Here is a 12,101-nt window from a genome sequence, read left to right on the forward strand (position 1 = left end):
AGGTTTATGTAACATCAAAATTCAGATAAAAGGAAACAAATATTCAGTGTTTAAACTAAACTTTAATTATACCTATGCTTTAAAAAATAATAACATTAGATTTTTTTCTCTAAAAAAAAGAGTAAGACATAATCGAAAAATGATAAAAAAATATCCTTAATATAAATCAGAAAAATAGTATGTAAAAGTTATCTAAATATATTTCTTCCCATATAAATAATGTGTAAAAATTATATTGATATATTAAACCTCTAAAGACTCTGTAGGTCTCTAGAGAGAGGAGAGTGTATATCAGAGAATATTTGAGAGTCGGCTCCAGAGCAAATATAAATACCTCCGTTAGTCGGATAGTTATACTCATAACACAGAAACATATTCTCTTATTGTTGGACAGCTTAATTTCTTGAAAGGAGACAATTTTTTTTTTCGCTATGGGAGCTGTTGCTTCAAGAACGTAAGACAATTTTTTTTTCAGTTTAGCTTCATATAACAGACAATTTTCTACGATTACTAAAAAAAAAATTATAAAATTAATACCAGTTTTGTTAACCAGGCCTTCGGCCCCTCAGAGGCTTACATCATTTTAATATCCGCGCAAAGCTGTCTTTAATACGATGCGATAAGAGAACTAATAAAGTTTGATTTTGAATTTATAAAGCCAAAATGTTTATCAATCTTTTTAACTAACTTAAAAAAAAATTCTATAATATTATTCACGTTAGCCCTTATTTAATATGGCGTTAACTTGTCAATGCTGCGCTTTTGACATATTATTTTTGTCTTGAAGCTTAATCAAGGATTTTTTAAGCATATTATTGTTCGCTTAATCTAAAATTAACATAAAGTGAAGTTAAAAAATGTTTTTAAAACAGAACTATAAATGTTTCTTTTATGAAGGTTATCTGTGGCTGGACCAACAGATTTATCTGATGTTATATTTAGAATAGTGGATCAAACTAGATACACGGAGGTAATTTTATCAACACCTGTTTATGGACATCAAAATACAAATATCTTTAATTGTCCTCGTTCGACTTAGCAAGGCCAGGCTAATAATCATGGGCTGTGATTCAGCAATTGTATTTGAAATTGCTTGATAATTGGGATATTTTGTGGCGTAATTGTTGGCGTAAAACCTCTTTTGCGCTGTAACTAAAGGAAAATGGGTAAGAAGATGGAGTAAATATGAAAGTAAGTTGTGGGGAAATTTTCACTTAAAATTGTTTGGTCAGAACCTGGTCCCTTGTTCCTTCTAATAATTTGAAAGATTTTAAAAACATAAAAGTGGCGTTTTCTAATGATCAAAATTATATATCAAGATAAAAACCTGTATTTAAGATCCTACTAAGCCTTTGGTTAATCAAATTCAAATTCTTTTATGTGCAGGTGTTGGATCTGCTGTATGCTAATTTCCATAATGACGAGCCAATATCCAGAGCACTCAATATTTTTGATGGGAAACACAGGTATACTCTTTATTCTTATGAACAGAGTTAACAAATACAAAAAAAATATAAAACAGGATGCAAAAGGATTATTGCACGAAATGCATTTAAATTTGAACTTAGTAAACCGCATATTTTTTCCTGTTTAATGGTCTAAACTACATCTAAAGGGCATCAAGACTTGAAAATCATATTATTGTGATATATGCAACTTATATGGCTGTCTTGTTATCATAAAAACAGAATGACAACCATTTTAGTGATCCCAATTGTTTTATTAATTGAATATGGCTAAACTATAGTTATCATATTCTGCAAAAATATTTCAAGGTTCACTACTTAAGTACCCTAACTCGATAAATGCACTTGGTGTAAATTTTAATTTTTGTGAAGACTCATGTCCAAACAACTAAATGTATGATCCACACTTTAATCATTAATGGACACATGGATAGATCATTAGATTATAAAATTATCTATTAGCGCATATTCTATCTTGCGGAATTATGCCTATGGTAGGTTGCAAATAAGGAGATGGTAGTAAAGATAATTAAGCCGTTTGTCTTTAATATCAACTTTTCATATTAGGTAACTGATTTTAACAAGAGGTACTTTTAAATATAAAAAAATAAGAATTTTGTAAGAAAGAGGTTCATTTAATTAAAAGAATCACAATTCACATTTTATTTTACTAAATTTGTTAGGAGCAAATTGCTGGAGAATTTCTTTAATTAAATGTTTGAGCAGAGATTTGCAAAGTTTCTTTTGTCTTATCTAAATATCTCAAGATTTTTTCTTTTTAGCGACAATCTCAATTAAATTTTTTTAAACATTTGTTCTAAATCATATTTATTATTCTTTAATTGTTTATTTAGGATACCAGAAGCAGATGAATATACTCTTAAGGCTTTAAAGGTAGTTTTAATTTTGGCCTCTTTCTAATTCTTAAATAATATCATTTAGCTCTTAAATCTTGTATGTGTAAAAGTAATTATCAAACAGACATATATTATTATGAACCATTCATGTAATATCTCAAATATACAGTGTGTTTTTTTTTATGAGCACTTTTTTGAAAGCAATTTTACCCCACTTATAGTTATCAGAATTTAATGATTAATGGCTTATTTTCTTCGTTTTTTAAGGGAAATTATGAAACAACAAAATAAATTACAGTTTTTGTTGAAAAAGTTTTAAAATGGTTTTAGCGCATTTTTCTTATGCTCAAATAATCAACCTTTTGCAAGAATGGCTGCTAAACACTTCAAAGTTGAGATATAGAGCTAAAAATGTATACAGATACTATTAGGGACATGTACTAGAACATATCAAAGTTTGAAGGTCATATCTCAACCATGGAGGGAGTACTGGCCCCCCAAAGTCGACTACAGAAAATCCATTTTTTTAAGAAAAATGCGCTAAAACCATTTTTATATGTTGACACCTAAGTTTTTAATTTTCAACTTTACTGTACTTTTTCAATAAAAACTGTAATTTTTTTGTTGTTTCATAATTTCCCTTAAAAAACAAAGAAAATAAGCCATTAATCATTAAATTCTGATAACTATAAGTGGGGTAAAATTGCTTTCAAAAAAGTGCTCATAAAAAAAAACTTACTGTATATTTGCACATATTTTCCTCAAATTTAATAAGATGAATTTCCTTGTCATATATTTAACCTTAAGTGTTATCAAAGATCATTTCAAATTTTTTTAGTAGTCACTAATTTCTTATCAAGAAAAAGTAGGTAAATCAAATGATGGTGTTTAAGCATTATTTAAAACATAATATTATTTTGTATATTTTAGGAAAATCTCTCCATAATGGCAGTTGATTCAATAACAAACAAACTGCTTGGAGTTTCTGTTAATGGAATATGTACCAGGTATGGCGATCAGGCTACTAGGACAGTTGCTAATCAATATCTTAGAATAATTTCTGCCCTTTTTTTAATCAAGTATACAATACAAAGCATTTAGAACATAAAAGCATTTTAATGTTTAAAAAAAACAAAAAAGAAAAAGTAAAAAATCTGAGTTTTAGGTCAATAATGCATTCTTTAATCTTATTATATTTACATTATTCTTTCGTTTTTATGCTTCTTTAAAACCTAGATATATTTTGTACTTTTCAACAGGGAGGGTATAGACTATTATCCATTAATTCGGTTGCTTCATAGTCTAGTGAAATATTCACAGGTTTCAAATATTGCGGCAAAGAAAGGGATGTAAGATTGGAGGATTGTCCTCCTCATCTTGGAATTAATCTTTTTTTAGAATACATAAGAATGTCTTTTTTCTACTCTTTATTAAGGCCAATTAAGTTACATGTTATGGTATCCAGTTTCTTATTTCCTATGAAAATATTATTAATTACATCAGATAATAGTTCATTTTCTTTTCAGAGAATCTTTATCCTTACCCCGGCCAGATACAGACACAAGGAAACTTGGCTTTTAGATAAAATTAATCACCTTTTAATGTTCTTTCTTTTATAGATTAATTGTAGATATAGACTTTCATGACCATTAATCCTCTATTACATTGTATTTCTTAGTTTTCAGTACAGTAGTACAACAAAGAAAAAGTTTCAGCTTTTATATTGCAAAGTATTAATGACCAAGAGGTTGACAAAAACCACTAAAGCGAAGTTGATTAAATTGTAAAAATAACACTGAACAATACTTTTAATTTATTAGCTATTGGTTGGTTGGACACGATTGAATGGAAACATTGAAACTTAAAATTAAACTTTGTTTTAATTTTCATAATGTTCATTCGATATTTAAATTTCTAACCTTCCTATATAGCACCCCTAAAGATCTTAATCATTGGAAAGAAACTAGTAAAAATTCTATCAATACGATAGTTAAGCAATTGTTAATCTAATAGGAAATTTCCAAAGTTAGTCAAAACCAAGGAAAATATGATCCATAGGGCGACCAACAAGTTTCGACACATAATGACAATAATGGCTGATCTTCATGACAAAGCAGGAGATATTTTTACAGAGGTGAGAATTCTAATTAGTCTAATAACAACCAAAAAGGATAACAACATCTAAAAGAACCTTAACAAATAAACAAAGTTAACTATCAAGTAGATAAACTCATGGCAAAAAATTACGGTAGGTAGCTGAATAATCACATTTAACCCATTAACAGCATATTGATATATAAATAAAAGTGAAGACAAGTGAAAGGATTTTTGATGATGGTCATGGACAATGTACATTTAAAAATCTGTTTTGGTTTCAATGAAGTAAACCACATTTTCCAGTTATCATAATACACTGGCTAAAGAGAAGTTGTGCTATCTAACATACTTATAAATTTCTAAGGCAGAATATCAAGCTGTAAAGATTATTGCTGCTCAGCTAGGAGTATTTATTTCAATTCCAATATCAAAAATCATTTTGTCAAAAGTGTTATTTTTCCATAAAAAGATATTATTAAGGTATATGATTCAGTCTAATAATAATAAGAATACATTATAATAATTCATATTTAACATCTTTCTATCCTTGCAATTTCTCAGAGCACATTTTACATTACATAAAAACTATTGTACAGAGTAGTGCAAGTATTTTAACTATTAAAAAGTGTGCCGGTAAAAGTATTATTTAATAATATTTTTACATAACTTGACACAAAATTAAATTTTACATTATGGAGATGAAATGACACCTGGAAGAAAATTTTTTAAATCCTTATGCAAGACTAATTTTCTATGTGATAAAATTATCCTATTAATCTGATTTTTGGAGTACTGATTCCCAGGACAACAAAGTAAAATATTATAAGCAAAGCATCTAATTAATAAAGTCTAAAACATTTCCTTAAACATTATTTAAGCAGTTTTTTTGTTTGACTTTTACATCTATATTCTGCTCTTCAGTTCTGACATTGTACACAAGTGGTAATGTTTGATTGTCTTAAAGTTTCAGATCTTCAATTTTTGGATGTTGTCATCCTTATTTTCTTATTGATATTAAAAAAAAAGTAAATTATTCCAGCACTTTATTACTAAATTCTATTATGCTACTTTAATCATAACATGATTTGTGAACATATACATAAGCATTGTTAAACAAATACACAAGGGTTTGCAATTACTGTACCACCCTGTACATTTCCAGTGTACTGAGACAAATACTAAAGGAGAGGAGTCAGGGGAGGAGTAAGGGTGATGACCCGCCAACCCACACTATATAGCTCTGAAAATATTAAAATTTCTTTTAAAATTTTGAATCAATTGGTTAAGCCATAACTAAGAAGATATACACACAAGCGAATATTTCAATGAATGGATGGACGATCAGACATCATTCTACTTTGTAGCATATATGATTAATATTATTATGCAATATTAAGAAAGATTGATGGGAAATAAACAAATAATAATGTAGGAAACAAAATATAATATAACTACATATTCTTTTATAAATATTTATAACTATCTTTTATTACATATTTCTGTAAAAATTAATGCATCTTTTGTTTTTATCTGTTTTAAGATTATTGCACGTAAATTAATAAAAAAAAATGCAAGAAGAAAGAAGAGGGGACAATGACAACTCAAAAAATGTGTCACATCCCATTCCCAAAAAATCTAAATAAATTGAGTCTTTAAAAAAAGCCAGATGCTTTTCATTTCAATCAACTTAATCACAGTACATATCAATGCATTATATTTGTAGAAACTAAAACTTTATTTACAATATTTATCCCTGTGAGTGGATCAAGAGCAGTAACAAGGTGGATAATCCCTTGACTCAGTAAAAGTGAGGGATAATAGGAAATTCTTCACATTTTTATTAGAACCCTTTTCTGTCAATATAAACAATAGAGCATAATTCTTAGAATTTGAAAAACCACGTAGATTTGTTATCCACTTATTATACTATTTACCTAAAGACCTAGGATAGACCAACTGCTAGATAATTTCATATACAATCCAAATTTATATTAATCTGAAAATCCAAACATTTTTGTTGGTTTGCAAAAATCGGAGAAGAATCCATAATTGTTTAGGGGGATATCATCCTTGGTAGGTATTGAAACCCCATTTAGTCCTTTGTAGTTATTCTAAATGGTTACATATTTCTATTATATAAACCACTCACTAAAATACCCCCACACATACTTCTTAAGATGAAAGATTATTTGCAATGCTGATTTAGATATAAAAAAGTAAATAGCAGAAGATTAATTATTGGATGTTATTGAAGATAATGTAGTTTTTGGAATGAATGCTTTCTTCACTTATAAACCATGTCTAAACTTAATAATTGAAAAATAGTATTTGCCTTTTTTCAATATACTATCATACTACAAAAATGCATTAATAATTTACAGCGATTTATTGACAATCTCTGTAAATTTCATTTTTATAGTGGTTTTTATATGTTTTCTATAATTAGGGTCGGTCCTTAATTCCGTCATCCGTAACAGATAGCTTTTTTCTTTAATTTAGGCATGTTAGATGATTTGTCCTATCGATTTCAAACTTTGCTTGATGATTCCTGTAGTAGTTAGGTACAATTTAGAAAGCGTATCAACTCTAGTACGTCCATTTTGAACATGTTGGTTTTTTTTATCTTTTTTAACAACAATTTTTTATGTGATATGATCATCCGATAAACATCTCTATAATCAAGTACTAAAAATGTCATTATGTCCTTAAACAGTATTCTGTATTCAACAAGTTTTTTTTCGTATAATTTTTTCAAAACTTATATGTTTATATTTTAAATAATCAGTTCTAACACTCTTTAAGAGTTAATGTTCGTCTGTCATACCGATTAAGCGTTTTGCTTTTATGGATGTTGTCATCCTTGTTATTTAGTTAGAGACGGATATAATATTCGACATAAAGATGGTTGCTACTGACAAGCTAAACAGGAGATGTGGGCTAGGAACTGATCTCCTTAGAAGATCTGTACAACTTGCACAAAGTCTGGGATATAAGGTACCCTTCTTTAAAAAATACCTTTTTATAGTTTGTCATTTTTAGTAGCGTAGCTACTTTATAATTCACTTTGTCCGTCCGTCAGTCAGTCCGTCCGACAGTCAGTCCGTCCGTAACGCTATGGGAGAAACGTGATTTTCTCGGCTCCTATTCAAGATAGACAGCTGAAATTTTTAGTGAAGATTCCTATGACATATGCCCATCTAATCTATACATTGTTTTGTCCGTCTGTCTGTTAATTGGGGTGCTAGATCGATTCCTAGATTTTTACGTTTTTGTAATTTTCTCGATTCCTGTTCAAGATAAATGGCTGAAATTTTCAGGGATTGAATAAACTAAGATTTTACATATTCCGATTAAGTTTTATTTAGATGCCTTTATTGGTTGGGGTGCTAGATCGATTCCTAGATTTATAAGTTTTCATGATTTTTTCAATCCCTATACAAGATAGACAGTTGAGATTTTCAGGGATTGAACAAGTTTACACTCTACATATTTCCATTAATATTTATTAAGATACCTTTATTGGTTAGGGTGCTAGATCGATTCCTAGTTTTTCAAGTTTTTGGGATTTTCTCAGATCCTGTTCAAGATAAACGGTTGGATTTTTTAGTGATTAATTAAGTCAACATTCTTCATATTTTTAAAGACCTACTATTTTTTGGGGTGCTAAATCAATTCAGATTTTAACGTTTTTCTTATTAGCTTAATGCCTCAAAAGACCATTATACAATATACACTTTTAAAAGGTTTCGTGGTTTTTATTATGGAAGTTTTTTATTACATACTCTATAGATCATTTCCAGTTGTCTATTTATAATTTTTGAGCTTCGCTACTTATGGATGTTGTCATCCTTGTTTATTTACTAAGAGTCATTCAAGATAATAATAGATTTTTATCGCATCGTATTATAGACAGCTTTCCGCGGATATCGCAATAAAAAATATAATATTATAACCAGTTTTGTTAGACCCGAGATACCGAGGGCCCAGGCCAACAAAACTGGTATTAATTGTATGAATTTTATTTTAATATTTGTTGAAAATTTTCTTTTATACATGATTTCTCAGTAAGGCTAAGAACCAGTTCATATCTAGCGGATATTAATCGACTTCGATGCCATACTGGAATTTAACTTTTCAATCATCTTTTCAATTGAACTTTTTCACGTTAATAAACAGTGTTATAAAATGCTACAATTGTTATTAACAAGAGCTGGATCTTTAAATCGTTTATAGGTGATTTAAACCGGGGCGATTCATTCGGCGCGCCATCAAATTATTAAATACCAATCTTTAAATCGAATTTGCATGGGCGATTTGGCGCACCCAGTGGCGCAGTACTGGCGCGGCAATGCCACTCACCGAGTGTCATTGCCGGTTCAAATCGGGGTGATTTATTTAATAAATAAATATTTTTTTTTAATTACTTTAATATTTTATTGCAAAACTATCGTGAAAACATTTTTATAGTTATTTTTAAAATAAATGATATATTAATGTTTTATATAAAATACCATGCTGACACAGAATTTTACATAAAATGCCTTACTGACACGACTTATGTAATAAAGTTGTACTGGCGCGGATCGATATTTTATTCAGTGTCGCAAGCGATTTAACAACACCGCGCCGAAAATCTTTTAAATATCAATGTTTTATAGGCGCACTGTGGCTAACCACCAGCGCACCTACGGTTCACCTCTGAATCGCCCCGATTCAGCGCACTATAAAAACGATTTAAAGATCCAGCTAAGAAAAGAGAAAAAAATGAGATATATCCCTTGTCTTAAATTAAAGTAATGTAAATGCATAGCAAACTATTCCAGATATAAATTGATAAAAAGTTTTATTTGCTTGTATTGATAAGAGGAAAGTTATTGCTTTCAATAAGTAGGAACCATTTGTTACATATTACCTTCTCTTACATTACAGATTAATATTAAAGAAATACCAACATTTTATAATTTGCTATTTTATATATGAATAAATTGTGAGTTTAATGTTTATTTCATCCCTATTTAGGCAATCAAGACTGAAGCAACTGGTTTATACTCGAGGTTTGTAAGAATTTTGATTTTCTAAAAAAGCTAAGAGTAAAAATATAGGGGAAATTTTTATTGAAAAAAAAAAGTTTGTCTCAGATGATCAAAATTGTTGATTTGGCGACAAAGGGCAAAATAAAGTTGTAAAAAACGAAAATTAAGTGTGCTGAATTACATTATAAGCAGAAAATATTCTATTTGTAGGAAAGCATTTGAGCGTCTTGGATTTACAGTCGCGGCTGAATTTTTGTATGAAGATTATGAGGTAAACATTATCATCATTTAAAATTAACTTTAGATATTTAGGTAATTCAAGGATATTGAATATACGTGAATATTATGACAGGGGAATATTTGTCTTCAATTTAGGTTGCCTACGTACATGTACATCCCTTATTGGTCAGTTCTTTCATTCAGTAGAAATGGAGGGGATGGGATAAAGGGGGTGGATTGGTAGTATCGTTATTTTAGCCACCTACAAGTTTCACTTCACTTTGGTACATTACAATCTGGTGTAAGATCAATGTAATAATAAATCCACTCTAAGGTATCATTTATAAGACTTGGGTATAAATATCAATTAATCTGGATTTAAATGATTAAAATTCAGGTAAATGGAGAGAAAGTTCTGGAAAAGATAAAAAATCACCGAGGCACTGTCTTTATGATCAAAAGATTAAGTGAGGTAAAATAATTTTAAAACTAAAAAATATCCTTTTGTATAAAGTATTAAGCTTTTTTTGTCTAAAGCGTACTAAACTAATTGAGCTGTTCTTTATATGGAGGCTTCACAAAGGTTCTTGGATAGTTTTATGCCATTTATCTGCCCTCTTTTGCCCCTTAAATGCAGAGCGCCTAAATGCTAGGATACCTATTGGTCCTGCGGTGGTTTTAAGCTATTTTCTTGGGGGGTGGGACACCCCCAACCCCCCCAAAAACAACCCCCCGAATTTTACGAAATTTACGAATTTCGCGAATTTAATCGCAAAATGTTTTCCTGCTGGGTAGGTGCGAAAATTTGTGATCCGTTCTGCTGGGTAAGTAATAGAAGATGTAATTATACCTCTTGGGGCAAAGCCCCTAGAGGCTAGGGGCGAAGCAACTAGTATTTTATAATTCATTAGCTGATTTTTGTACTTTTGTAGGTACAAGTAACACAACCAGTCGATGTTTAAACAGTTTTTTAGAAGGAAATGATATATTTTTAAGATTTGAATCAAGTTTGATGTAAACAAAATGAAAGGGGGAGGTCATTTTCTAGTAAATTCCTTAAAGGTGTGTGTGTTATAAGGCCTAAAAATAGTAGTAGAACGATAAGGTGCTCCCTATTGTTCTATTCAATAGGGAATACAAATATATAGAGCACCTTATTGTTCTACTACTATTTTTAGGCCTTATAACACACACACCTTTACGGAATTTACTAGAAAATGACCTCCCCCTTTTTTAAAAATCTTCGCTTTTATGAAGATAGTTTTTAGAAATATACAAAATTGTAAGATAGGGGGTTGGGGGTGTTATGGATAATGGAAATGACACTTTTTTACCAACATCCGACCCCCGGCCTTCTTAAAATCATCAACAAAATAAATGGATGTTTTCACAATAAATATGTTTTAAATGTTTTATATTATAAACCTATTAATATTCTGTGTATACATATATCAGTTTAATATGTTATTTTTCAAAATTCAGATTTTTTTTGAAAAGTTAAATATTTAACCTTAGCTGTAAATTAATAATTTGTATTCTATGGATATCAATAAATGTTTTATGTACAAATATATTAATTCGTCACATTTTTTAATTAAAACCTATTATAAGTAGATTGATAACAATATTAGATATAAGTTGTTTTAACAAAAAGATTCAAATTGTTTCATGTATGGTATTTAATAATTTTAAAATTGTTTTCAAACAGGCACATCAAATATTTATGACAACATCTAGGACAAGTTTTGAAAAATAAATGTGAAAAATATATTTATTCTTCATAGAAGATTACCAAGCTTTTATCGGTCGGGGGGGGGGGGGGGGGGGGGAGTTTGAAGAAAAAAATTTCATGGAGGAGGAAGGAAACATCACTTTGCCTAACTTCTGGAATGTCCCTATATCTACTCCCAGTTCTGTTTATTATTCTATATCTACTACCTCACCCACCCTCCTTTTAAAAGGAGTTTAAAATGTAGATCTAGAAATATAAGACTATTTCAATAGCTGGTTATGGTAGTTTACTACCTACCTAATATATTCCCTTTTATTAATAGACAAAAGTGGTGGAATGGAGAGATGTCTTAACAAATATGGCCATGAAAAGCATAATAAAAACCAAAAAAAATAGTGTCAAGCTCTCTTTTAACAATTGCGAATGGTCGTCCTTCTTATTTACAAAAAAAACAAAACTTACTTTTCCAGTTGTTTATCATCAATCATATGTTGTCTCCTATGCTTCTTGATTTCAATGACAAATGTCGTCTTTAATTCACAGCCGGCCCAATCACAGGCATACACAATGTCGATCTAAATAAAGATATTTTAGATGCCCTGCTTGGACGCAATCGATTGGTTATTTTTTTTAAGTGGTCAAAACTTTGTGTCTTAATCAATTTATTTACAATCACATAAAGTACTTTGATGTAAAA

General features: G+C 29.6%; 2 protein-coding genes across 5 annotated transcripts in view; one reads left to right on the forward strand and one right to left on the reverse strand.

Annotated features, from left to right (window-relative positions):
• LOC145335491 (uncharacterized) overlaps positions 1 to 12,101 on the reverse strand; it is a 42,126-nt gene that overhangs the window by 16,029 nt on the left and 13,996 nt on the right. For all 4 annotated transcript variants that reach the window (XM_080181283.1, XM_080181268.1, XM_080181257.1 and 1 more), the window contains exon 9: positions 11,867 to 11,979. In XM_080181283.1, coding sequence (XP_080037409.1) covers positions 11,867 to 11,979 — 113 coding nt within the window. The remainder of the gene's footprint in view (positions 1 to 11,866; positions 11,980 to 12,101) is intronic.
• LOC145312692 (uncharacterized) lies at positions 720 to 10,701 on the forward strand. The gene is made up of 11 exons (XM_080151951.1): positions 720 to 970; positions 1,387 to 1,466; positions 2,321 to 2,360; positions 3,254 to 3,330; positions 3,850 to 3,886; positions 4,380 to 4,457; positions 7,292 to 7,414; positions 9,440 to 9,474; positions 9,664 to 9,724; positions 10,070 to 10,144; positions 10,605 to 10,701. The coding sequence occupies exons 4-11, from the start codon at positions 3,269 to 3,271 to the stop codon at positions 10,632 to 10,634; spliced, it is 501 nt and encodes a 166-aa protein (XP_080008077.1). The 5' UTR covers positions 720 to 970; positions 1,387 to 1,466; positions 2,321 to 2,360; positions 3,254 to 3,268; the 3' UTR covers positions 10,635 to 10,701.

The sequence above is a fragment of the Acartia tonsa genome, chromosome 2 (assembly GCF_053477335.1).
Source record: "Acartia tonsa isolate MP-2025a chromosome 2, ASM5347733v1, whole genome shotgun sequence".
In the NCBI taxonomy this organism is placed as follows: Eukaryota; Metazoa; Arthropoda; class Copepoda; order Calanoida; family Acartiidae; genus Acartia; species Acartia tonsa.

What these genes read in the sequence shown, in the direction of transcription:
- LOC145312692 (XM_080151951.1), top strand. Translation starts at nt 3,269, where the DNA reads ATGGCAGTTGATTCAATAACAAACAAACTGCTTGGAGTTTCTGTTAAT. An exon ending in GTTAATGGAATATGTACCAG is followed by an intron (nt 3,331 to 3,849) that starts GTATGGCGATCA and finishes TTTTCTTTTCAG; the next exon opens with AGAATCTTTATCCTTACCCC. An exon ending in TTTTGTATGAAGATTATGAG is followed by an intron (nt 9,725 to 10,069) that starts GTAAACATTATC and finishes ATTAAAATTCAG; the next exon opens with GTAAATGGAGAGAAAGTTCT.